Genomic DNA, 26,869 nt, shown 5'->3' with positions numbered 1-26,869 from the left:
ACAAAAAAATCAAACATAATATCATTTAATAAGCCTCAGTTTGATTGCTCAGTCTTTCTGGGAGAGTTAATAAATTAAACCGCAATCAGGTAGTGGACAGAATAGGATGCACAGAATCCAGTGAGACAAGCGTCTATGAAACGACTCTGTCCACAGAGTCGTTTCAACAGCAACTGTGGAAGCTGTAACTCAAGACATGCTCGCTACAGTGTGTGAACAATTAGAATACCGCACTGACATATACCTTGCATCTCAAGAGGGGCGTATTGAACAAACTTCTTGAGTTTCTCGAGTTGACATTGAGCTATTTGACATTTTTGATGCGTGTGGCTACTTGCTTTCATTTGATGACTCTTACACATATTCAGAGTCAACGTTGCGAGAAATACCTTGCTCCGCAACTCGTTTGCGCACTGTAACCTCCATAAAGTAATCTCGTAGCTCCAAACATTAGACTGATTATTGATCTCTTTGGTCTCGTTGAGAAGGTCATGATACAGATCGTACCACGGATGTCGTTGATTCCAACGAGTGTACTAGTATAAGAGCTCTCTAATCGTAAGACAAAATGACTTAGTCAAGGTACAAGAATAATTGTTTATTGTGAGTCATCGATATCTTAACACCCAATTCTGGCTACGCATTTAATATGTGCAGACTGAGACCTAAGTTCCGTAACTAATAGTCACTTACAGCAGTAAACGTCTACCCAGAGACGAAATCCGTAGTCACGTTACTGCAGTAAAGACTGTGGCGGTTCGATTCCTTGTGGGCTGTTTACTGTATGGAGTATTGCGGTACGGCTGTTGCTAACTCCAGCCTAATAAAGACTGTCCTGCAGACTAACAATCGGATTGCTGCACCGAATCCTCACAATTGGCTGCTGGTGCTGGAGATATGCTCTGTTCCCCTGTTGGTTCAACAAGCCCAATGACGTCACTGTTGCTTCTGGATGGCCGGCCGGGGTTGGCCGAGCGGTTCTAGGCGCTACAGTCTGGAACCGCGCGACCGCTACGGTCGCAGGTTCGATTCCTGCCTCGGGCATGGATGTGTGTGACGTCCTTAGGTTAGTTAGGTTTAAGTAGTTCTAAGTTCTAGGGGACTGATGACCACAGCAGTTAAGTCCTATAGTGCTCAGAGCCGTTTGAACCATTCTGCGTCTGGATGGCGCCTATGATGGGGGTAGTCCGGCCTTTGCAGGTAGCCTCTGTGAACAACCGCTGAAGCTCGCACTATTCATGGCCTCACCGTCGTCTATGCTACTCCGAGCGCAGATACGATGGAGGGGGGGCCTGGCTGCCAACGGTAGTAGCAAGGGCAAGAGCTCTACCAGAACTAACGCTCCGAAATTTTGATACAGTACATAAATGTTGAAGTAAATAGTAAAATTACCCATAGAACAGGTAACATTGGTAGGGAAAGAAGCATAAATGAATGCGTCAGAGAGCAACTGGGAGCCGAACACTTGTCTTCTTTTTGTTTTGTTGTTTGTTTTGCACATAAACAGAACAGCACATGATTCAGTGGTAGTTCATTGTGTACTTTACATCTTTACAGATTAAAAACTGCATTTTATAAATAACAAAAATTACTTGATTGGGTAACTTCTGCGCTTTCGTGTAACCAAAGCAATTACTTTTTACGCAAGTGTAATTTAAATGCACAAACATAAAAAACATATATAATTATTGTTGTTATTTTGAACTCAATAGAACGTTTTTCATCATGCTCAAAGGCAGGAGTTTCCTTTTATTATCTGCAAATGTGAAAGTTGTCTTTGAATAGCAGAAACGTGTTCTTGGCGAGGTATTGGGGAAATGTTTCATGTATTTTTGCTTTACGTTTTTTTACCACTGTTTCTGATGAAATTGCATCTTCTTGCGCTATATGTTATGTATGTATTGTTTTCTTTGCTTTTATTACAATATCCCTTCGTTTCAAGTTACAAATCAACAGTTTTCGAATAAAGCCCAAATTAAACATTGTCAGTTTTGCTACATATACTGTGTTTTTACGTAAAGAACAGGCGAGTAACTACGTAGAACAAAAATGTTCTGTAGGTTACACGGCCCTTTTATCTTCACTCACCTTCTACACGGTTCTCCGCTTTAGGTTTCAAGGGGAATCTATTAAGACATTGATCGCATACGTAAAGAAAGCGATCGGTATGAGGTAAAGCCCGACAGCTTTGCAACACACTTAACGTACAGATAACACGAGTACGATCTCAATTGATCAAACCTACTAAAAAAACTGCAGTAGTCTACGCTTACTTGTAATCGTATGCGCTAATTTTACAACTCTACGTAGGACATAGAATGTCTTTAATCTCTGGGCAGCACAAGGTAGGACGAAATCACGAAGAATTGCAGAGTTTCACGGTTGTGTCCCTACGGGATTCGTAGCCAAGTATTACCATGCACCACAGTGGACTGGAATTGTTGTGCATACACACGATCAGTGTGATAAGTCATGCTTGTAAGCTGCTCACCAGAACATTATGTAGAATGATGTAAAACTAAAGACACTTTGGACAAAGTTCAGTCTGCTTTTAGGAAGATAAAGTACAAAACAAGCAATTCGTGCAACATAGAGTGTAATTATATTTGACGCTCCTTAAAACTGCCTCTGAGCTAAAGCCACACATATAATCAACAACATATAACAAACCCAAATGGGAGTAATTAAAGTGAAAGGTCATGAAAACCAAATTCCTGTTAAGAATAATGTAAGATAATGTTCCCCACTTGTACAACGGAAAAACAATGAAAGAAATGAAAGAAAATTTTGGAAGCGAAATTGAAGTTCAGAACGGAAAAGAGACCAGTTCTGAGATTCAGAAGCGACGTAGCTCTTCTGATCGGCTGCCAGGAAGTTGTTAGACTTGGTGAAAGAAATGTACATCATACGTAGCACAGGTTGTGGTTTAAGAATGAACGAAGCAAAGTCGATGATGATGTTCCCCAAGGTACTGTTATAGGCCCTTTGGTGTTCATTATCTATACGAAAGAGTTAGAAAAGATATCTTTATAGTGCAAAAATTGACAATTGACCCTAAATAATGAAAAGTGTAAGGTCACCCACATGAGTGCTAAAAAGAATCCGTTAAACTTCGGTTACACGATAAATCATTCAAGTCTAAGGGCTGTAAATTCAACTAAATGCCTAGGAATTACAAGTACGAACAACTTAGATTGGAAGTAACACACAGAAAATGTTGTGGGGAAGGCTAACCAAAGACTGCCTTTTTATTGACAGGACACTTAGAAAATGTAACAGATCTACTAAGAAGACTGCCTACACTACGCTTGTCCGTTCTCTTTTAGAATACTGCTGTGCGGTGTGAGATCCATACCAGAGTGGACTGACGAAGTACATCGAAAAAGCTCAAAGAAGGGTAGCACGTTTTGTATTATGCGAAATGTACGAGAGAGTGTCACAGAAATGATACAGGATTTGGGGTGGACATCATTAAAACAAAGTCGTTTTTCGTGGAGAGGGGTATCTTCTCACGAAATTGGGATCACCAACTTTCTCCTCCAAATGCGAAAATAATTTGTTGACACCGACCTACATAGGGAGGAACGATCACCACGATAAAATAAGGGAAATCAGAGCTCGTATGGAAAGATATAGGTGTTCGTTCTTTCCGCGCGCTATACGAGATTGGAATAATAGAGAATTGTGAAGGTGGTACGATGAACCCCTGACAGGCACTTAAATGTAATTTGCAGCGTATCCATGAAGATGCATAGTAGCAGGAAGTAGAATAATCTCTCGTTTAACATCAAATCTGGGGCTAACACAGTACGAAACAGACAAGAATACACAAGTTTGTGAAAGCAAGGAAGAAGTAATTCCTAAAATGTAAGTGCAATGTGCTGCAAATTCATAGATAAAGAAACTGGAAGCATTTCAAATATTCTCCTGGTGGCAGCTTGGTGACCATCGACGTACAGTATGTCCCCAAAACATCTCATTTTCATGAAACCGACGTTTAACATAAAAAATATTTATATACAACGAGAGCACATAAGGGACACTAGAAATCGTGAAAGTTCAATGTGGCCACCCCACATGTCGACATAAAGAGACCATCTTCCCCCCATACCCCAGAACCCGTTCTGTAGTCGATCACATTTGATACTGTTAACCGCCTCCACAAACTGATCTCGCAGGGAACGCAGGCCTCTGATTTTAACTCTGTAGACAAGGAATCCACACAAACAAGTCTTGAGTGGTAAGACAGGGTGACCTCAGAGTCCACATACCCGGTGAGTCTCTACCGATCCACTATCCAGCAAAAATGTGGCTGAGGTAATTCCGACCAATGAGGTCAAAATGGGTAGGAGCTCCTTCCTGAAGACATACAACGAAATTCAGAATTCCATAAGATTCCAATTCTGTTTCTGGGAAAACCTCAAGCATGTCAAGGTAACTGGTACTCGTTATTGTTTGCGCAGGGAAAAATGGTGGTCTATAATTCTTAGTTCTCTTCGTCCCTAGACATACGTTCTCCCATTCTTGCACCTCATGAGTCTTCTTGTCAGCCCATATCCGGCAGTTGTGGCGATTCACAAAACCATACATGGTTTTCTAACAAGTGTTCACTTTTCACATCTCCAGAAGGCCAGCATACATATTCATATTCGCGGCATTATCTTCCTCCTCCAAGTAATGCATTACCTCGATAGCACACGCCGCCGTCTTGAGCAAAAAATGAAGCGTACAGCAGACAGCAGATCATGGAAAGTTAACTCACGGCTCAGCTGGCGAATGAAAGCACGTGCGCTCTTTCAATAACCTCCCTGTTCCGGACTGCGTCGTCAAAATTTTTTTGGACTCCTCGTATTTTCACGCAGCCTTAGGCCAAGCGTCTTTAACACGCTACTGGAGATCACTGATTAATTCGAAACTAGTTTATCCATCAAAATATTTTACAAGAATATTTGACTAGTCCCAACGAATACGTTGATTTAAATCAAGACCGGCCACGGTGTACCAAAATTCACTAGAGCAGGGTGTGCAGGCCGCGGGCTCAAATTATCTCGGCTTTGTTTGTTCCTGCCCGAAAGTACTCGCTACAGGGCGACGTTTCATTTATCATTTATGCGTGACATTTTTCGGTTGGCGCAGCTCTTTCAGTTTGACAGAATATTGGTAATGGAAATGAGCGTTTGGCGCCATTGGCCGGGAGGCCCCTTACAGGACAGGTCCGGCCGCCTTGGTGAAGGTCTCATTACATTCGACGGCACAAAATGATGATGAAGACAACACAACACCCAGACCCTGAGCGGAGAAAATCTCCGACCCAGCCGGGAATCGAACCCTGGCCCGTAGGACGGCTACCCGTCACGCTGACCACTTTTTAAAAAAAATCTCATTTTCTTCGTTTTTGATCGTTGTATCTGCTCGGGGCGGACGTCGCAAGACACCCGTTTCAGTTCGTCGTTGATCCATTAACTCAGTTTTTATTATTACAGAGGGCAGCTAACCCTCTGACCGAACACGCTGAGTTACTGTGCCGGCTAGCACTCAGCTATCGGGGTGGATAGAATAGTGTTGTTAGTGTTGTTTGACCTTCCTATTTGTTCATGGTATGAAGGACGTCCACACGTCCAAATGGTGTTTGCATAAGAAAGATGCATTCTACCAGTCTGTCGTCACAAACAGTCGGAAGAGAGCGATCAGAAATCTCGATTTACATCATGGAGTCGCATAAGCGACGGGTACTCTAGATTGGCTATGAAACTACATTACAGTACCAAGCAGAAGGGATTTAAAGATTTCGTTGCTAACGAAAGGGAAAAAATTATAACGATCGACAGACAAGAGTCGTTGTTCTGTACATCAAAAAGCAGTTGTTCTGCTGAGAGCTACTTTCTCAGGATGTGGCAGGATAAAGTTGCGATTGTGGATGGGGCCGTAATCAATTACTCTCAGTTCCGCAACAAATACGTAAACTTTATTTAAAGAAATAAAAATTTTAAAACAATCCCTTAAAAAAACACAACTGACTGTATGACGGCTGAAGGCCTTATCGCAGAAAAAAATTCCACAATTTCAAATAACAACCAAGAGTTGTACTCACGTAACAGGATGGCAACTCAAACTAGCGGCAGCTTAAGTGCCGACCGACCGACTAACCAATCCGTCTAACTTCCGATCACCGGTACAACGATGGAATATTTTTAGGCAAGTGCGAAGAGACAGACAGCACTACGTCTTCAGAAAACACTCAAGGCCAAAGGAAACACTAGAACAAAGGTAGACCTTCCGAAACATATGCACAGTACAATACAAGACGCAGTCGCGTACTACACGCCGTGAAGGACAGCATCAACACGACGAGGAAAGGTACACTGCCGGAAAGTACGCTAACCTCCGGGGCAGGTAACTTGGGCGCTAGCGGCCACAAAATAGGAAATACCGCTGGTTGCACTTCACTAATAATAATAATAATAAATTCTCATGGAGGAATTCAGATTGTGATAATGCAATAGAAGAGAGACGACATGCCTTCCTAAATTACAATTGTGACAAATCAGAAACCACGCAACAGACATTTTTCGAAGTGAGAAAGCAAACAGCTAAAATACTTAGGCAAACTAAAAGAAAATATCTTCATGAACAACTAAACTCAATAGAAGAAGACTTCAGGAACCACAACACACAAGATTTTTACAAAATGTTCGCAAATCAAGTCAAAGGATGCAATCCACGAAACCTCTGTTTCAGGAAAGAAAATGGAAAATTAGTATTAACTAACAAAGAAAATTGCAAAGAACTAGCTAAATACTTTTCACAACTTCTAAACTGCCCACAACCGAAAACAAGATTCCCCAGATTACAACCAGAATGCACGAATGAAAGTTCACTAGCGCCAACTCAGGAAGAAATATATAGCCACATTAAGAAGCTCAAAAATAATAAGTCATCAGGAGAGGATGGAATTGTAGCTGAACTACTGAAGAACCTTGGCCCAAACTCCCTAAAAGAGATCACCCAAATCATCACAGAAATCTGGCAGACAGAAAATATTCCAGAGGATTGGAAGTGTGCACTAATTCATCCACTGCACAAAAAGGGAGACAGAGCAGACGTAAACAACTACAGAGGCATTTCACTTTTACCTGTGACTTATAAAATTTTATCCGCGTGTCTACTAAAGAGGGCACAAGAACAACTAGAACATACAATTTCAGACTACCAAGCAGGCTTTCGACCTAACAGATCATGCCCTGAACAGATCTTTAACCTTAAAGCTATTTTAAAAATGAAAGCAATCCGGTCTAAACCAATAGTGTGCACATTCGTTGATTTTAAAAAAGCATATGACTCTATAGACAGACAGTCTCTATTTAATATTCTCGAAGAACGTGGACTAGACACCAAAACCCGAAAACTAATCGAACAAACACTGACAGAAACCAAATCAAAAATTAAATTCATAGACGAAATATCGGAACCATTCTTAATTAAAACAGGAGTAAGACAAGGACATGGGATCTCACCACTATTATTCAACATAGTTTTAGACAAAGTAATGGAAGAATGGGAAATCGAACTAAGGAAACAAAACATCTGGAAACCAATTGAACTAGGAAGAGGTAAAGGAAAATTGAACATCCCATATTTAGCGTTTGCAGATGACCTAGCAATTATAACTGACAGTGAAGAAACTGCAATAAAACAAATTGAGATCCTTAAAGAATGTGCAGAGAAGGTTGGCCTGCAAATCTCCTTTGAGAAGACTGAGTTTATGTGCTCCAAATTAGATATTCCGAAACTGGAAACAAATTTTGGTGAAATCAACAGAGTCAAACACTTTAAGTATCTCGGCGAAGTTATTGAACCAACAGGACTCGAGAAAATAGCACAAAACAACCGAGTACAGAAATTCAAGAAAGCATTCGGACTTGTTCAAAGCATATATAACAAAAAATGCCTGTCAAAAGGAACTAAACTCAGACACTACAACACAGTTATCAAACCTACAGTCACATATGCAAGTGAAACGCTCTCACTGAATAGAAAACTAGATTTACAAGATATTAAGAAAATAGAGAGAAAAATTATTAGGAAAATTCTGGGACCACGATACACACAAGATGGATACAGACTGCAGACCATCGAAACAACTGAAAAACTATCAAATATCGAAAGTGACATCAGTAAGAGACGAATGAAATTTTATGGACACCTACACAGATTACCTGGAAACAGGTTAACTAAACGTCTATTGGACTATGTGACATCACTTAAAGCAACAATACTCTGGGTAACTGAAGTTAAGAAGGATTTGACAAAAGCCAAAATTGACATAACAGACGCATCAGACAGGGATACATTCAGAAGCAAAATTGACAAGTGGAAGTTTACTTCAGAGACGGCACCAAAACCATACCGACCAAAGTGGACTGAAGAAAGAAAGAAAGCCTTTGGGGAGAAAATGAAGAAATATTGGCAAAACAAGAAGAACCTAAAGAAATATTGATAAATCACCTGCTTATCGTTCTCCTATGGGGACATTCGCTAATAATAATAATAATAATAATAATAATAATAAATTCAATGATGAGTAACAAATAGAGAAAGACGGCTGCAATATTTCACCACATCGAAACACTTTACTCGTTGCCGCAAGGTTTAGCGGCCCTGGGAGCAACAAGCCGCCGATCAAAGAGGAGATCCCAAAATAGTTGAGGTTCCATAAGTAGGTAACTTGAATCTTGCATCAGGCCACTGAGCCACGTAAAATTATTACCACACACTCCACCTACGATCATTCAAGGCGGGTGTATAATCCCGAAACGACACGAATATTACAAGAAAAGAAAGTCTGAACCCCCAGCATCGTTGAAAAAAGTGAAGAGTGTACTAATAATGGCGGACTTGATTAGATGAAGGCACTGACTGTGATTTGTTTGAAGAACCATCCCGGTTTATTTGTAGTGGTTTTTGGAAAACCACAGAAAAGTTAAATCAGACTGTCTGGGCGCACGTTTGAATCCCATCCTCTAGAACGCGTGCCAGTGTTATAGAATCATATTTGCCAGCTTTACCGCTCATTTGACTCAGCTGCTATCGGGTGAACTGTGGAACAGTAGCTGTCTCACGCGAGTTACAGCGCTGCTACGGCGTTCCCGCAGAGAGTAACAAATTTCAGGAGCGAGCAGACAGCTCGTGATTGGCCGCATGCCCAGCGACCCTGGGCGCTGAGTGCAGCGGCGGCCATCAGATAGCAGCACCGGCAGCGGCAGCAGGTGCGTCGCCGGCTCATGCATTATGCAGAGCCGGCGCGCCGCCGACCACGGGGGCCAGATTGACCCGTCACACGCGGCCAGGGGCGCGTGCCGGCCGCCCACGGCGCATGCGCACTCGGCCCTACTGTACTCTTCAACCTAAGCAAGCTCACTGGAGTGATCTTCCCATGGAACGTAAATCACCTTCTGTCGAATACCGTCGCGTGCTGTTATTAACGAACGGGATTTGTTTCTCTAATTCCGGTCTACGATCACAAAAAACTAACGTCAGACTATCAATTTCGATCTGTAATGACAATCTTCAGATCCAATTTCTCTTTATGTACGTTTGAAGTGGGGATATTCCGCCTGAAAAAAACTGTTAAAATTCATGGTGAATTTTGCAAATTCCTTATTAACTTCGGTCAGCTAAGCTAAATAATGGTCACTGATCAAAACTAGTAGCGAATTGTGCAAAATAAAGGACAGCTGGAGGTTTCAACACGAATTTTAACAATTCTTCTGTTTTTGCACCTTTGTCTCGCATCGGCGCATCGTCGACGTGGTTATGAGCTGATTTTGCATGGTTAATTTTCCCCTGTTTTGAAAAGGTTTTTGGCATTACGAGGGTGACGCCTTATAAAGCAATTCTTCGGTGGCCACTGTTCATGACTTTTATTCAAAACTTAAGCATTCGCTGGGCTCGAACTCGGGACCCAGGTCGTTTTGATTACCACTCAAAGATACTACTCTCCTTTTTTAATAAGAAATTCTACTTAACATTTAACACTTTCACATCGACAATTACAAAGCAGTAAACAAACCCAGTTCTGTACCCTCTAGCACATCCATATTTCAGTCTTGGATATGGAAACTGCTAGATCATGAGCTATATAAGAGCCATATACAAATTTCAGAAATATTGTTCAAAATGTTCAACATTTAATCAGGATAATTACAGTGAACTTACTGAAAATTTTGCAGCAAGACAGTGCACGACCCCAAGTCGAAAATCACGTCAAACCATTCTTGGAAACGTTGAAATGGGAAGTTCTAACCCACCTGCTGTATTCTCCAGATATTCCTCCCTTTGACTGCCACCTTTCTCGATCTATGGCACACGACCTAGCCGTCTAGCACTTGCACCCATATGAACAAGTGCGAAATTGGATCGATTCATGGATCCCCTCAAAAGATGTCCTGTTTATAAACTGCTGGATTCGTATGCTGCCCTAAAGCTAGAAGAGAGCAGTGGTCAGCGACGGCCAACACGTTGAATAGTAAATTTTTTGTAAGTTTTTCACAATGAAGTCTGAAATTTCAAGCAAAATCGGCGGAAGCAAAGTTGTAGACTTAGTAGATTAAGTAGCGTGTAAGCCTAGGGACCGATGAACACAGCAGTTTGGTCTATAGGAACATACCACAAATTTTACAGTAAATGCTGTTCCCAGCAATGTGTCATCAATAGTGTTATTTCTTTTCCTATGTATGCACAATACGTTATATTTATTTACTTTTGGAGTTAACTTCCAGATTCTGCACCGCTCATCAATCCTCTGCAGATCATTGTGCAAATCGATACTCTCTTCTGTCATACCTACCTTCTTACAGGCAATCACATCATTTTCAGACTGTCTTAAAGAGCTTCCGATAATTTGTATTAGACCATTCATATATACTGTATACACTAACTATCCTATCGCACTTCCTTGGGTTACTCCGGAAATGGTATTTACATTTGTCAAGTTTGCTCTGTTAAGGGCGATGTGTTGAGTTCTGTCAGCAAGAAGTTTTGAAGTCAGTCGCAGATTTGGTGTGACATTCGATAAGCTCATATCTTTTCACTAAACGGCTGTGGAGGAAGGCGTCATATCCCTCCCTGAAACCAAGGAACACGGCATCAACCTGAGCGCCATTGTCTGAGCTATGGACGTCGTGGGGGAAGAGAACGAGTTGAGTTTCGAAAGATCTCTTAAGGAATCCTTGTTGGTTTTTATAGAGGAGTAGTTCTTGAGCCTAAAACAGGTTTCGTAATTCCACTACAGACACGTCAGTGATCTAGGTCTACAATTGTGTGCATCTGTCCTGCGGTCCTTCTTGAAAATAGGAATGACCTGAGCTTTTTTCCATTCGACAGGTACCTTTTGTTGCTCCAGCGATCTACATAATGTGCTAGTAGAAGGAAAACTAGTTTATATTTTTCTGTACCTGGCTTTGCTTTGTTTTGATTGAAGATGGTATATTACCTAAACAGTTCAAATGGTTCAAATGGCTCTGAGCACTATGGGGCTCAACTGCTGTGGTAATCAGTCCCCTAGAACTTAGAACTACTTTAACCTAACTAACCTAAGGACATCACACACATCCATGCCCGAGGCAGGATTCGAACCTGCGACCGTAGCGGTTGCACGGTTGCGGACTGCGCGCCTAGAACCGCGAGACCACCGCGGCCGACCCTAAACATTAGTATAACAAAAAATTATTAGTTAAGCTCTGTGTCACGCATTTTAAAAATACACTAACGCTCTTGGAAGCGTGCCTTCTCAATAGTGTTTACTGTTAAGAATTTCTTCCGTAGCGTTTCGTAATAGACACGTGTTGATCGAACCTATCTGTAACCTACCTGTAACAAATACAACAGTACGCCTATGAATTGTTCGATTTCTTCCTTAGTCTCATCTGGTAATGAACTTAAATATTCCAGCAATACGCAATAACGAATTGTACAAGTCTTCTGTTTGGGATCTCCTTCATATATGAACTACACTTTCCTATAATTATAATAAACCCAAGTCGACTATAGGCCTTCCCTGCTCTCAGAAGCGCAGAAATACCGTGATTGCACAATATTACTTGAGGGCGTTTAACCTATGGAATATAGACTGGGACATCTATGGACTCATTGCACGTGGGGCATATAGACATGCTTGCGGAAAAAAGTTCTGAGCGATTTCTCCGAAAATTGTCTTGAACAACTAATGCAGCAACCTACACGTAACGAACTATTTTAGACCTCGTAGCTACAAAGAGGTTTTACACTGTCTACAGTGTAAGTATAAACACAAGAATAAATAACACGATGTTACCTTAGGCGCGATGATTACTGGAGTCATTAAACCCATCAAGAAGGAGAGGAGAGTTGTTACATTGGAGAGAGCAGATAAGCTGTTATTAGCATCCTACGTAGGCACTGTATTATCACGAGTGGAATTTCCAGGTTATTTGCAGCTAGAGGACGAAGGAGTGAAACGTACGGACACGAGTGGCAATGGTACGATTCTTTACCCGCCCGGGTGCGCAGAAGTAATCAGCGCTGGCGGACAGATAGAGATCCGTCCGTTGAACAATAGCCTTTCCAGTTACGACGTCTCGCAGTCGTTTGTTAAAGCTTCCACTGACCTTACCAGCGCGAATATTACGCCGTAAAGGCGAGAGCGAGCCCCACTCATTATCTCCTCGTGCTTAGTCTTCTTCGTTCTATTTGTAATTACGGCTTAATTACAAGGCTCCAAAGAGACTTCTTGCTCCGCGGTCACACTTTTCCTCCCGTACGCTTTACACGTCTGAACTATGCCTTCTGTTATTCCCTCTCTCCACCAAAGAAAAATAAGTTAATTCAGTGGTCACAGACGGCCTTTGCATCTTGAAGCATTTCCATTTTGATGAGCTGTATCAGCGTCAAAGCCAGAGCAGGTATGGGGGTCGCAATAGCAATTTTTGCATGGTGTACATAATGCTAATTTTCATTTCTTTGTAATTCGCAGGGTTGTAATTCCGCCACTCTGCCTCTCCCCCCCCCCCCCCCCCCCCCGCCCCACCCCTCAGAATGGTTTTTGTTTTTTTTTTTAAACTGAAGCGTTTATATATAAATTTTTAAATTTCTGAGCTAGGTTTCGGCGGATTAAGTAACGTAAAGATTAAGAGAGTCGAAAATGCCAAGCAGTTCATTCGAAAATTATGGGTTATGTTCAGCACAAGATACTTCTTGTGCGTTGATTCTGTAAAGGCTAACCTGAGGGGCGAGGAACAAGTGCATATTGACGGGCTGGCCATAACTGCCGGTGAACAACAAGCGCAACACGGTTTTGAGTATACAGGTGGAGCTGGCAGCCACAGAACGTTAAACAAAGCAACACAGAGAGGAAAAGGCCCTCCGTTAAGACAAAATTAACAGAAAAACTGACTTCCTAGAAAGTAGGTGGTAACGACCTAAAGAAATAGTATTCCCCTGATTTACGCACTTGTGTAGCTATAGCCTGCAGCCCTGTGTTGACATACGTAGCGCTAGGTGAAATATGAGGGGCAGTCAAATGAAGGCCGAATACCCGCCACACATACACACACACACACACACACACAAACACACATACACACACGTCAAGACGTTTATCCCAACGGGAGGGGAGACGATCAATTCCTGTTTCGTAGAACGCGATCGGCCGCTGGCGGATCCACAGCCGCACCCACTCTTGCACATTTCTCAAAAAATGTTCAAATGTGTGTGAAATCTTACGGGCTTTAACTGCTAAGGTCATCAGTCTCTAAGCTTACACACTACTTAGCCTAAATTATCCTAACGGCACACACACACACACACACACACACACACACACACACACACACGCACACACACACACTCGATCCTCCGCAGGGACCAGCCGTACAGTCCATGTCTGCACGCCTATTTTCTTTTTTTACTATCATTTTTTGCTTACACACTACTTAGCCTAAATTATCCTAACGGCACACACACACACACACACACACACACACACACACACACACACACGCACGCACACACACACACTCGATCCTCCGCAGGGACCAGCCGTACAGTCCATGTCTGCACGCCTATTTTCTTTTTTTACTATCATTTTTTGCTTACACACTACTTAGCCTAAATTATCCTAACGGCACACACACACACACACACACACACACACACACACACACACACGCACACACACACACTCGATCCTCCGCAGGGACCAGCCGTACAGTCCATGTCTGCACGCCTATTTTCTTTTTTTACTATCATTTTTTGCTTACACACTACTTAGCCTAAATTATCCTAACGGCACACACACACACACACACACACACACACACACACACACACACACACACGCACACACACACACTCGATCCTCCGCAGGGACCAGCCGTACAGTCCATGTCTGCACGCCTATTTTCTTTTTTTACTATCATTTTTTGCTTACACACTACTTAGCCTAAATTATCCTAACGGCACACACACACACACACACACACACACACACACACACACACACGCACACACACACACTCGATCCTCCGCAGGGACCAGCCGTACAGTCCATGTCTGCACGCCTATTTTCTTTTTTTACTATCATTTTTTGCTTACACACTACTTAGCCTAAATTATCCTAACGGCACACACACACACACACACACACACACACACACACACACACACACACACGCACACACACACACTCGATCCTCCGCAGGGACCAGCCGTACAGTCCATGTCTGCACGCCTATTTTCTTTTTTTACTATCATTTTTTGCTTACACACTACTTAGCCTAAATTATCCTAACGGCACACACACACACACACACACACACACACACACACACACACACGCACACACACACACTCGATCCTCCGCAGGGACCAGCCGTACAGTCCATGTCTGCACGCCTATTTTCTTTTTTTACTATCATTTTTTGCTTACACACTACTTAGCCTAAATTATCCTAACGGCACACACACACACACACACACACACACACACACACACACACACACACGCACACACACACACTCGATCCTCCGCAGGGACCAGCCGTACAGTCCATGTCTGCACGCCTATTTTCTTTTTTTACTATCATTTTTTGCTTACACACTACTTAGCCTAAATTATCCTAACGGCACACACACACACACACACACACACACACACACACACACACACACACACGCACACACACACACTCGATCCTCCGCAGGGACCAGCCGTACAGTCCATGTCTGCACGCCTATTTTCTTTTTTTACTATCATTTTTTTCGCTTTAGTTCGTTTTTTATTACAGAGGGTGCCTTGATCGCTCGGCTAATCCCGCGCGGCTGCACTTTCTCGTCCGACTGAAACCGTAGTCCACACTTGTCTTTCCTCAAGTTGCAAAAGATGCTAAAATCACACGGTGAAAGATCCGGGATGTAGGGAGAGTGTTTCAGTGTTTCCCAATCAAATTGCTGAAGCGTAACCTCCGTCCGACACGCAGTCTGGGGCGGGCATTCCGACAACTGGGGGGCAAACGTCAAAGCCATGAGTGGAAACATCCCACATCTCCCCCACGAAATCAAAAGCTGTTCTCACAAGTTCCGGTAAGGTCATACCGACCTCCTCCTTCGACTGCAGGGACCCTCTGGACGTCGAGTTCATCAAGCGTGGCACCACACGATTTGCAGCGCTACAAAGACACTTTGCAGGAACTGCTACGAGCCATAAAGTGCCACACTGGATAGCCGTGCGGTGTAGGGCGCCTTGCCACGGTTCGCGCGGCTCCCCCCGTCGTGGGTTCAAGTCCTCCCTGGGGCATAGGTGTGTGTGCTGTCGTTGGTGTAAGTTAGTTTAAGTTAGGTTAAGTAGTGTGTAAGCCTAGGGACCGATGAACTTAGCATAAAGTCAACAAAACACCCAGGAATGTTGTCGGCGGAATCACCAGGTTGCACGATAATCACTGACCCCACACTGTCAATGACTACGCTTTTGCGATCTGGTTGGGAAACACTGCAGCATCGTCCGTACAACCCGGACCTTTCACCTTGTTGATTTCTTAGCTTTGGTGACCTGAAGAAAGACGTTCACAGACAGCTGTGTCAGCCAACGGAGGACGTGCAAGAATGGGTGCAGTTGTGGATTCATCATACGCTGGCCGAAACAGGAACTGATGGTCTGCTCTCCGACTAGGATAAATGTCTTAATGTGTGTGGTGATTACTTTGGAATGGAACCATTCCATAGATCCGTTGAAGCGGTTGTCCGATTTTAAAGTGATTGGCCCTTATACTAGCAATAGTGAATGCATTTCTTACCATCTAAAATTGTATGTTGTCAAAGTTGTGAGATTTTGTTGCTGTTATACTCTGAAGAGCCAAAGATACTGGTATAGGCATGCGTACTCAAACACAGAGATATGTAAACTGGCAGAATATGGCGCTGCGGTCGGCAACTCCTATATAAGACAGCAAGTGTCCAGCGCAGTTGTTAGATCGGTTACTGCTGCTACAGTGGCCGGTTACCAAGACTTAAGTGAGTCTGAACTTGGTGTTATAGTCGGCGTACGAGCGATGGGACACAGCATCTCCGAGGTAGCGATGAAGTAGGGATTTTCCCGTACGACTATTTCACGAATGTGCCATGAATATCAGGAATCCGGTAAAACATCAACTCCCCGACATCGCTGCGGTTGGAAAAAGCCTCTGCAACGAGTCAACAAAATATCATCGATATGTGCTTTTGGAGCCGAAGGCCCGCTCGCCTTGATGGCTGCACTACATAAAGCTTCACGCCTCGCCTCGGCCCGTCGACACCGACATTGGGCTGTTGATGTCTGGAAACATGTTACCTGGTCGCACGACTCTCGTTTCAAATTGTATCGAGCGGATGGACGTGTACGGGTATCGAGACAACCACATGAATCCGTGGACCCTGCATATCAGCAGGGGGCTGTTCAACCTGGTGGATCCTCTGTAAATGTGCGGAGCGCGTGCAGTTGGAGTGATATGGGACAGGGATACGTCTAGACACGACTCTGACAAGTGACACGTACGTATGCATCTTGTCTGATAACCTGCATTCCGACGGACTTGGGAAGTTCCATCAGAGCAATGCGACACCCTACACGTCAAGAATAGCTTCAGAGTCGCTCCAGGAATACTCTTCTGAGTTTAAACACTACCGCTGGCCTACTCCCCAGATATGAACATCATTGAGCATATCTGGGATGCCTCGCAACGTACTACTCAGAAGAGAGGTCCATCCCGCCGTACTCTTACGGATTTATGGACAGCCCTGCAGGGTTCATGGAGTCAGCCCCCTCCAGCTCTACCTCAAACATTAGTCGACTCCATGCCACGTCGTGTTGCGGCACTTCTGAATGCTCTGGGGGCCCTACACGATATTGGGCAGGGGTACCAGTTTCTTTTGCTCTTCAGTGTAGTTCTTAAATCAACTGCGTAATACATATACCTCTGTTGCCTAGGGAACCTTGACTGTACGCAGATCGGTACCTCTTCGTCCGAAGCAAATTGACGGAACGAATATTTTTTTCAGCGCTCCAAAAATACCGAAATCTCATGGGGGAGATCGGGACTGCGTAGCGGATGTGTAAGGGTTGCCCAGCGAAACCTTCGCAACATAGTAGAAACAACATTAGCAAGGCAATGCCCACCCACAAACTTTAAGGAATGATGGAGAAGCGTAAATGAATCAATTGAAGATGAGGGACCCTGGTCCGGACACGAACGAGTTGATTGTTATAAGCGAAAATCGTTCTGATATCCCTGACATTGTATCTCTTCTACTGTAAGTTCTTTGCTTCCATTATTTTAGACTATGTAATATGGCGCAGATGAAGAGAAAGAAGTCCAGTAAACATGGGCTCTGAAGTGCATACATTAAGAGCTATGAGGACTTGTTCAGCACAAGAGATGTGTTTGACAGTAGCAAAGACAAACATCTGCTCAAAGCTCTTAATGTATACACTCTAGAGCCCATTCTTATTAGAGATTTTTTCCTTGTTTTGGTTCATATTACCAACTCTCAAAGTATGAAAAGAGCTTGCAGTATAAGAGGTCTGCTGTCAGAGATATCAGAAAGATTTCCTCTTATAACTGTCACCTCGGTTGTTTCTGGACCAGAGTTCCTTGCCTGAAATTGATACATTTACCGTACTCGCATACCTATAAGTTTGTGACATTATCACGAAATCACTCTGTATAAATGACCTAGTTGATACCGTCGGAAGTTCCTCGAGGCTTTTCGCGAATGATGCTGTTGTATACAGATAAGTCACAAGGCTAGAAAACCGTAGCGAAATGCAGGAAGAGCTCCAGGGGGTCCACGCTTATTCCAGGGACTGGCAGTTGCCATTCATCATAAATAAATGTATCATATTGCGCACAAAATGTAGAAAGACACGGTTTTGTACGATTACACAAATGCAGAACAATCACAGGGAGCTGTCACACTCAAAAATATGTACGAGTATACACATGGAGCGATTTAAAGTGGAGAAACCACATAAAACTCCTCGCAGGTAAGGCAGATTCCACACAGAGATTCGTTGAAAGAATCCTCTGGAAATGTAGTCCATCAACAAAGGAAGTAGATTAAAAAACTCAGTTTGACCAATAATTTAAGACTGTTCGTCACTCTGGATCAGTACCAGATAGGATTGATAGAGGAAATAGAGAGGAGATCCAAAGAAGAGCAGCGTGCTCCGTTGCAGGTTCACTAGTAAGTGCGAAGTTATCACGGGGATCCTTGGACATGCACAGTGACAGACGCTGCAGAGGTTTCATTATGCATCATTGTTTAGTCCATTGTAAAAGTTCCGAGAGCGTAAGTTCCTCGAGGAATGTGCCAATATATTGCTTACTCCTACAGAGATTCGAGCTTAGACGGAGGCCTGTTAACTACAGCAAAGACCTGTATGTATTCGACAGTGCATGCAGTATGGTGTCTGACGAAGGTTGTTGTGGAACCGATTAGTGCCATATTCGGTGAGGTACTGTAACCCATCTGCAAGACATCGTTTGAGCGCTTACGATCGTTCAAATGGTTCAAATGGCTCTGAGCACTATGGGACTTAACTTCTAAGGTCATCAGTCCCCTAGAACTTAGAACTACTTAAACCTAACTAACCTAAGGACATCACACACATCCATGCCCGAGGCAGGATTCGAACCTGCGACCGTAGCGGTCGCGCGGTTCAAACTGTAGCGCCTAGAACCGCTCTGCCACAACGGCCAGCGCTTTCGATCGTGGACGAGCTGTTGGACTACTCGAAGCCGGTCGGAGTGTCACTACTGTGGTTATGGTAATTGGTCGAAAAAGTGTCATATCGTGTTTTAAAAAAGGCCGCTGAAGGTGGAAATGCTATGCGAAAGCGTGCCGGGGCCGTAGACGGATCACTACACCGCAAGAGGATCGATATGTAGCCCTAGTGGCGAAAAGGAACGGATATCTCAATCCCTGGAAGATTGTTGCAGATCTTGCAACCACTACCGGTACACGTTTCCCTCCCAGATCCGTCTCGTGGCGATTTAATTCCGCTGGTTTGTATGCTCGAAAGCCTGTTAAATGCATCCCACTTCAACCACGCCATCGCTGTGAAAGAGTTCGTTGATGTAGGAAGTACGTTTGTTGGGACCAGCAGCAGTGGTCCAGAGTGATGTTCTCCGACGAATTCCGCTTCACTGTGACAAGTGATTCTGGCCACCAGTTAGTGTGGAGAGAGAGGAGAATACGTTGCAGACCACAGAAATTTCATGGACATGGTATGGCCTAGGGTTTATAGTGTGGGCACGAATTATCCAAAGTGGACAAATACTGCAGCATATTGAATGAGATTTTCACTCTGCAGCGGAGTGTGCGCTGATATGAAACTTCGTCGTCCTTGGGTAGCTCAGTTGGTAGAGCACTTGCTCGCGAAAGGCAAAGGTCCCGAGTTCGAGTCTCGGTCCAGCACACAGTTTTAATCTGCCAGGAAGTTTCACTGCTGCAACGCGTTACAGCAAAGCGTATTTTAAGGAGATTATGTTGATAGTATCCGTGTGTTTAGGGGTTCAGTAGGTCTATGTTTATGAACGACAATGGCCATCCTGGACCGATGAGCCATCGGACACTGGAAAGTGAAGATATTGAATGTATGGCATGGCATGCATATTCTCCGAACCTAAACCCTACACAAGATGCCTGGGATGCTCTTGGCAGAGGTGTTTCTCAGCGAACACACCCACCCGGAGCCATGCAAGAAGTGAAAACCGTCGTGAGAGAGGATAGGTAGGCAGCATGAATAACAGGTGTAAAATGTACATCGGTTCCCAAGGCGAGCTTATTCCTTACTGAGAGTCTGACCTGTGTGAAACATGTACATTATTCCATGAAGCGTTTATTACGAGGGTATTCCCAGAAGTAACGTCTCCTATATTTTTTATAAATACAGAACTCTGTTTGTGTGGCAGTTGGTCACACTGTGTGCTTCACGCACTGTGTGTAAACATGAGCACGCCGCGCTGAGGCGCTCAGTCGTGGCTTGGCATCCGTTGATAATGGAGCTCCTGTTGGATGTTACCGACAAATGCGAAATGCGCGCAGTTATTCGATTTGTGAACTCAAAGGGCACTGCGCCGATTGAAATTCATCGCCAATTGACGGAAGTGTATGGTGAGTCGTGCATGGATGTCAAAAATGTTCGTAAGTGGTGTATAGAGTTTGCAGCTGGTCGGTCCGAAATTCATGACGGCTAGCTGGTAGGACACGGGTATACAAAAACTGTCGCAGTGTCTACGAAAATAAATCGACAGAAATAGTATTTATGTCGAAAAATAGCTAAATGTTCAAACTGTAAATTGATGTAAACCATTGTAGAAATAAACAGGCCTATGTACCGGGTGATCAAAAAGTCAGTATAAATTTGAAAACTGAATAAATCACGGAATAATGTAGATAGAGAGGTGTAAATTGACACACATGGTTGGAATGACATGGGGTTTTATTAGAACCAAAAAAATACAAAAGTTAAAAAAATGTCCGACAGATGGCGCTTCATCTGATCAGCATAGCAATGATTAGCATAACAAAGTAAGACAAAGAAAGACGATGTTCTTTACAGGAAATGCTCAATACGTACACCTTCATTCATCAACAATAGCTGTAGTCGAGGAATAATGTTGTAAACAGCACTGTAAAGCATGTCCGGAGTTATGGTGAGGCATTGGCGTCGGATGTTGTCTTTCAGCATCCCTAGTGATGTCCGTCGATCACGATACACTTGCGACTTCAAGTAACCCAAAAGCCAATAATCGCACGGACTGAGGTCTGGGGACCTGGGAGGCCAAGCATGACGAAAGTGGCGGCTGAGGACACGATCATCACCAAACGACGACCGCTAGAGATCTTTCAAGCGTCTACCAATATGGAGTGGAGCGCCATCCTGCATAAACATCGTACGTTCCAGCAGGTGTTTATCATCTAGGCTGGGGATGATGCGATTCTGTAACATATCGGCGTACCTCTCACCCGTCACGGTAGCAGTTACCAAACCAGAATAACGCATTTCCTCGTAGAAAAAAGGCCCGATAACGGTAGATGTGGTAAATCCAACACATGCCGTGACTTTCTCGTCCTGCAATGGAGTTTCCACGACAGTTCTAGGATTTTCGGTTGCCCAAATTCTGCAGTTGTCGACGTTGACAGACCCCTGTAGCATGATATGAGCTTTTTCGGTCCACAACACGTTACTCAACCAATCGTCATCTTCCGCCATCTTTTGAAACGCCCACACCACAAATGTCCTCCGCTTCACTAAATCGCCAGGTAACAGTTCTTGATGCCGGTGGATTTTGTACGGATAGCATCGGAGAGTACGCCTAAGTGCCAACCAAACAGTAGTGTACGGAATGCCGGTGCGACGTGCGACTGCACGAGCGCTGACTTCCCAGTGCATAGACGAACCCGCTACAGTCTCCATTTCTTCCTGAACTGTCTCAGCAGAATTACGCCTTGTGCTCGGTCGGCCACTACGGGGCCTATCGTCTAAACAACCCGCGGCTTCGAACTTCTCGCCACAGCTGCATTTGTCAACGGACCTTTACCCGTTCGAACCCCCTTCCTATGGCGATAGGATCTTAACGCTGAACTAGCACATTCCCCTTGCTGATAATACAGCTTCATTAAATGCGCCTTTTCAGGTAATGTCAATATGCTGCGACTGCTGGCTCATCTGATTCTCTCTCCCTCATTACAACTCCTTTTATACACGATTGTCATGAGTAGTCACTGACGTTTTGCTGTCCAGCGCCATCTGTCGGCCATTTTGTGAACTTTTTTTATTCTAATAAAACCCCATGGCATTCCAAGCATGTGTGTCAATTTTTACCTCTCTAGCTACATTATTCCGTTGTTTATTAAGTTTTCAAATTTATACTTACTTTTGATCACCCGGTACTTATAAAAAATAGACCTTACTTTTGCCGGCCGGTGTGGCCGTGCGGTTCTAGGCGCTTCAGTCTGGAACTGCGTGACCACTACGGTCGGCAGGTTCGAATCCTGCCTCGGGCATGGATGTGTGTGCTGTCCTTAGGTTAGTTAGGTTTAAGTAGTTTTAAGTTCTAGGGGACTGATGACCACAGATGTTAAGTCCCATAGTCCTCAGAGCCATTTCAACCATTTTAGACCTAACTTTTGGGATTACCTTCATAATAATCCATTGCAGCTTACGTATTAAAGAAAAGTTATATATAACTGGTAATTTGTTTCTGGTGTCCTGCTGCCCCATGCGGTGAAACGCGTACAACTTTTCGTTAAAAATATACCACCCTGTATATGTACTGTGTTTCATGTCGTCCATCAGTACCTGTGATTATTCGTGTCCAACAATGACTCTGTTCCTTAGCAACTGTCAAGCAGTGTTGAGAGGGCAGAGACACCTAACCGCTGAACGTGTGTGTTGCAGAGCCGGTGCTGAGCGTGTTCCCGCCACACGCCGCCGCCCCCAGCAGCGCCTTCACGTACGGCGGCGCCTGCAGCCGGCTGGACGCTTCTGCGGCGGTGGCGCCGGCGCCGCACGCCCACGCCTCCTCCCACGCACACGGCAGCCTCGGCCACGCGTTCTCAGCCGGCGGCGGGGCCGGTCCCGGGAGCAGCAGCAGCAGCGCCAGCGGCGGCAACAGCAGCGGCGACGAGGACGACTCGTCCAGCCAGCCGCGCCTGCGACTCCACCAACATCACCACCACCACCAGCAGCAACAGCAGCAGCAGGAGCAGCAGCAGCAGCAGCAGCAGCAGGCGACGCCACCCCCGCAGCCGCAGCCACAGCATCCACCACAGCAGCAGCAACCACAGCAAAGGAAGCGCAACCCCTACTCCATCGAGGAGCTGCTCAAGAAGCCGGACCGCCTGCCTCCGGCGCCTCCTCTCGTCTTGCCGCCCCCCTGCGGGCTTCTGTTGGACAGGCCGTGCAGCTGTCGCCTCCTCGTCAACGCCACGCCCAGCTGCCACTCGTAGCCAGCCACGACAGCATCGCTTCCGACCCCTGCCCCATTTGACTCACTCCCAAGTTCGTCAAAAGTGCCGCGTCGCACAGACATTGCTTCTACGGCGGACTCTTCACCGTGTTCCTTCTTAAGACTTCAAGAATGAATTCTCTGAGAAACATGCTTTTTCCTTTCTACGGATACCCTTCACAGGCAGGTCAACATGTCAGTGTGACTCAATGCAATGGCTTTTCAGCCAATAGACCATTATGTCGGAAAGTTTAGAATATTGCATCATCTTGTTCGTTCTGATGATCTCAGTTGGTATCGTGGCTTGCTTGTACGTCAAATGATAATGTAGCAAAAATGCAGTTAAGGTGTGAAGTGACCGCCAATCTGCACAGACAGCATTCTCAATGAGTAGTGCGTGAAAGTACCTTCTCTGCTTTCATTGCCTTACTGAATTTTGTCTTCGCATCTGAAGGTCGACAACAGTGCTACATCACAAGCACCTTGACAGTGGGACAGATTCTACAGCACGCTGCTTCCAAAGACTTCAAGAATGGGCTCCGTGAGAGAAACATGGCAATATGACTATCGGGAGCTGTAGACTTTTGGTCATCTCCGTGAAGAACCGTTCTCTCCAGGTCACAGTAATCCCTCTCCTTGCAGCAGAAATGCATGAAGTGCCGTTGACCGGTTACCAATCTCATTGAGCAGCTAACTCTCGAATCCTAGGAGAGAAAAGAATGAATATTTAGACCATCCTCTACAAACCTGTTATCTTAGTGCAATCGACTCTAAAGTTGGAAGAATGTCACTTGCAAGAAGAACCGTTCTAACGGTCTCTGGGAACAAGAGCGTAGTTAACTACAAATTGAAATCTATTTTCAGGCAGAACTACAGAACCCTCTCAGCGTTGGAAACCAAAACGACTGAGCACCACAAGTTTTCAATGCATGGGCAGCACTGCCAACAGCTTTAGACTACTGCATAACCTTCTTCCCTTTGGTAATCTCGCATCGTTCCAAGAATTTACCATCGTAGCTGATATCCAAAAGCTTATTTGCAACGGATTTGTGTGTGTGTGGGGGGGGGGGAATCTGTTTTTACCAAATGACATTCTCAGTTCAATAGCTGCTAAACATTCCATTCTGATGATATGAGTATGCTCAACAGTGATACATACTACCCCATTACCTTCGACTCCAGTCGCCATCGAGATTCAACCTTCTAAGAAATATTCGCTGCATTTATTCATTGTGCATGCCACACCAGTTGGTCAAAACAAGTACTGATGACAGCATACAGCTTACTGGAAATACCAGACATTCTTATATTCGTCTCCAGTTTTACATAGAATCTGAGATCCCGCAACTTTCCATCACATAAAGAGCAGTAGTACGTCTTGTTTCATTCCAATAACCATCGACTTGAAAGCGTCTAAGAAATATCCGTTACACCCAGATGGAGTTCGAGTAGCTACACCTGTGTACCAAAGCCACTAAACCTTTCGGATTCAAGGCGCAGATACGGCTTAAATAACCACACAATAACTCTGTGGTTGATAGATGGGAGGGAAGGGAAGGGAAAGTGGTGTTACCATACAGTGTTCAGTTCGATAAAGTTGTAACGTTCAATGAAAAAGCACTCGAAAAACTAACAGCGGTTGGATGACGTCGTACTCTAATTGCTCTTCTCCCTCTACTTCCGTTACAAACTTATTTCAGTCAAATAGTAAGAGATTATTCGGAGCTTATAAACAACATAGTCGTGAAACTAAGTTGTAGAAAATCACTGTATAACACACTTGCTGGCTTTTTAACCAAATATCATTTCTTGAACCACATCCATTGGAGAAAACTGTTATTTAAAAAGACAACGCAAAGTCTAATAATTCATAGGGCGAACTATAGAGCTTCTAACTACAAATTCACCAATCTAACTTTGGAGAACAGCCCGAAACAATCATTACGCCCTGAGAAGTACAACAAGTTCCTAAATAGAAAATTTGGAATTTTCTTTCACGATGCAGACTTTTGCAGCCAGAGCAGATTTAGATCAAAATTTATGGTTGTATGACCGCCTAATGTTGCAGGACTCTTCAGCGTTTCGATCACAAATGTGGTGGTATCGCCAGAAATTGGTTATGTAAAAGGTGGACCCAGAAGAAGTTGGTTGAAAATGTACCTTTTTTGTTTCTGGATCTATTACCCTAATTTGTCTCCGTTATGAATGGTAAATTGTGCTTAAAAACATACTCAATCAAGAAATTTAGTTTTGCAGACCTCGTGGATCATTGTAGATGTTTTACGTCATGTCTGAATAATGTTTTCCTGCCTCAGTGTCAATCTGTGTAATACTTATTAGAACAGGTGTTAAATATGACGTTATACAAGATCGTAGGATATATATCGATGGCCGATTGACAATAAAAATTTTAACAATAAGCAGGAGAGGTTCGCTGTGGGAACTGCGCTCACTGAACACTTTGGATCTGTTGTTTCCTTATAAGCGGTGACTAAACATCCATTGACGTCAGAGGTTCCGTTAACATTGCATGATGGTCTGGTAAAAGCGTGTGTCGAAACGCATCATAGCAGAGTAGGTACCATTACTCACTGCTAGAGTTCTCCAGAATCAAGATATCACAGAAACAAACACGAAAGAAGGAGGCGCACTGCAATCAACTTATAGACAGTCCCATAGTTGGTTCTAAATTACTTAATGAAGAAAATAATGGGTTAGTGAAAGGAAAAACCACCGACTCTGCTCCACTTCTTTCAGAGGCAAATTGGTACGTCAATTGGAAAAACATTGTCCGTGAAGTACCAATGTCCAGATTACAGTCTGACTTTCAGTCCACCACAGTTTAGTCACAAATGATTAAATGCAGCACGTTCTTCGCCAGGAGTGTAAGGTCATCATTGTCATCGGCATTGCCATCGTCCTATAGAGATCACTGTCTCTGGAATCCTCACATTGTCTTAACTAGTTTCCTTCATCTCCGTCAGTATTCTGCCAACTTCTTCAGGCCTGGTGAAACACCGAGGTTAATCAGGCCGTTTCCTAGCTCACTACGTCAGAGCAGTCTCGCCCTGTCAGCGGCGGTGCTTCTGCGTTATTCGCTTCATTATAGTTCCTGGCACTGCTTCTCTACGACAAACGTGCCACATGACCCGCCCATTGCACCCCGATTACCTCTTAATCATAAATGTAGCTCAATACTCGACTGACATTAATAATTAATTGTTGGTCCAGGTAAATGTCTGCGTACCTTTCTTTCGAATATTTTTATATATCCCCTTCCCTAACTGCAGAACATCGGTGTGTCGTGCAGAAAAATTAGGCGAATGAACTTTTTGTCCTTTATGTCC

The 26,869-nt window shown here is 44.1% G+C and overlaps 1 protein-coding gene across 1 annotated transcript in view; it reads left to right on the top strand.

The window, feature by feature from the left end:
* Nucleotides 1-23,523, top strand: part of LOC126273321 (paired box pox-neuro protein-like) — a 193,966-nt gene extending 170,443 nt beyond the window's left edge. The window contains exon 4 of the mRNA XM_049976867.1: nt 22,973-23,523. Coding sequence (XP_049832824.1) covers nt 22,973-23,523 — 551 coding nt within the window. The remainder of the gene's footprint in view (nt 1-22,972) is intronic.
* Nucleotides 23,524-26,869: the final 3,346 nt, after the last annotated feature.

The sequence above is a fragment of the Schistocerca gregaria genome, chromosome 5, assembly GCF_023897955.1.
Source record: "Schistocerca gregaria isolate iqSchGreg1 chromosome 5, iqSchGreg1.2, whole genome shotgun sequence".
NCBI classification, from domain to species: domain Eukaryota; kingdom Metazoa; phylum Arthropoda; class Insecta; order Orthoptera; family Acrididae; genus Schistocerca; species Schistocerca gregaria.
Note: the sequence above shows the minus strand (reverse complement) of the source record. Positions and strands in the feature narration are given on the sequence as shown.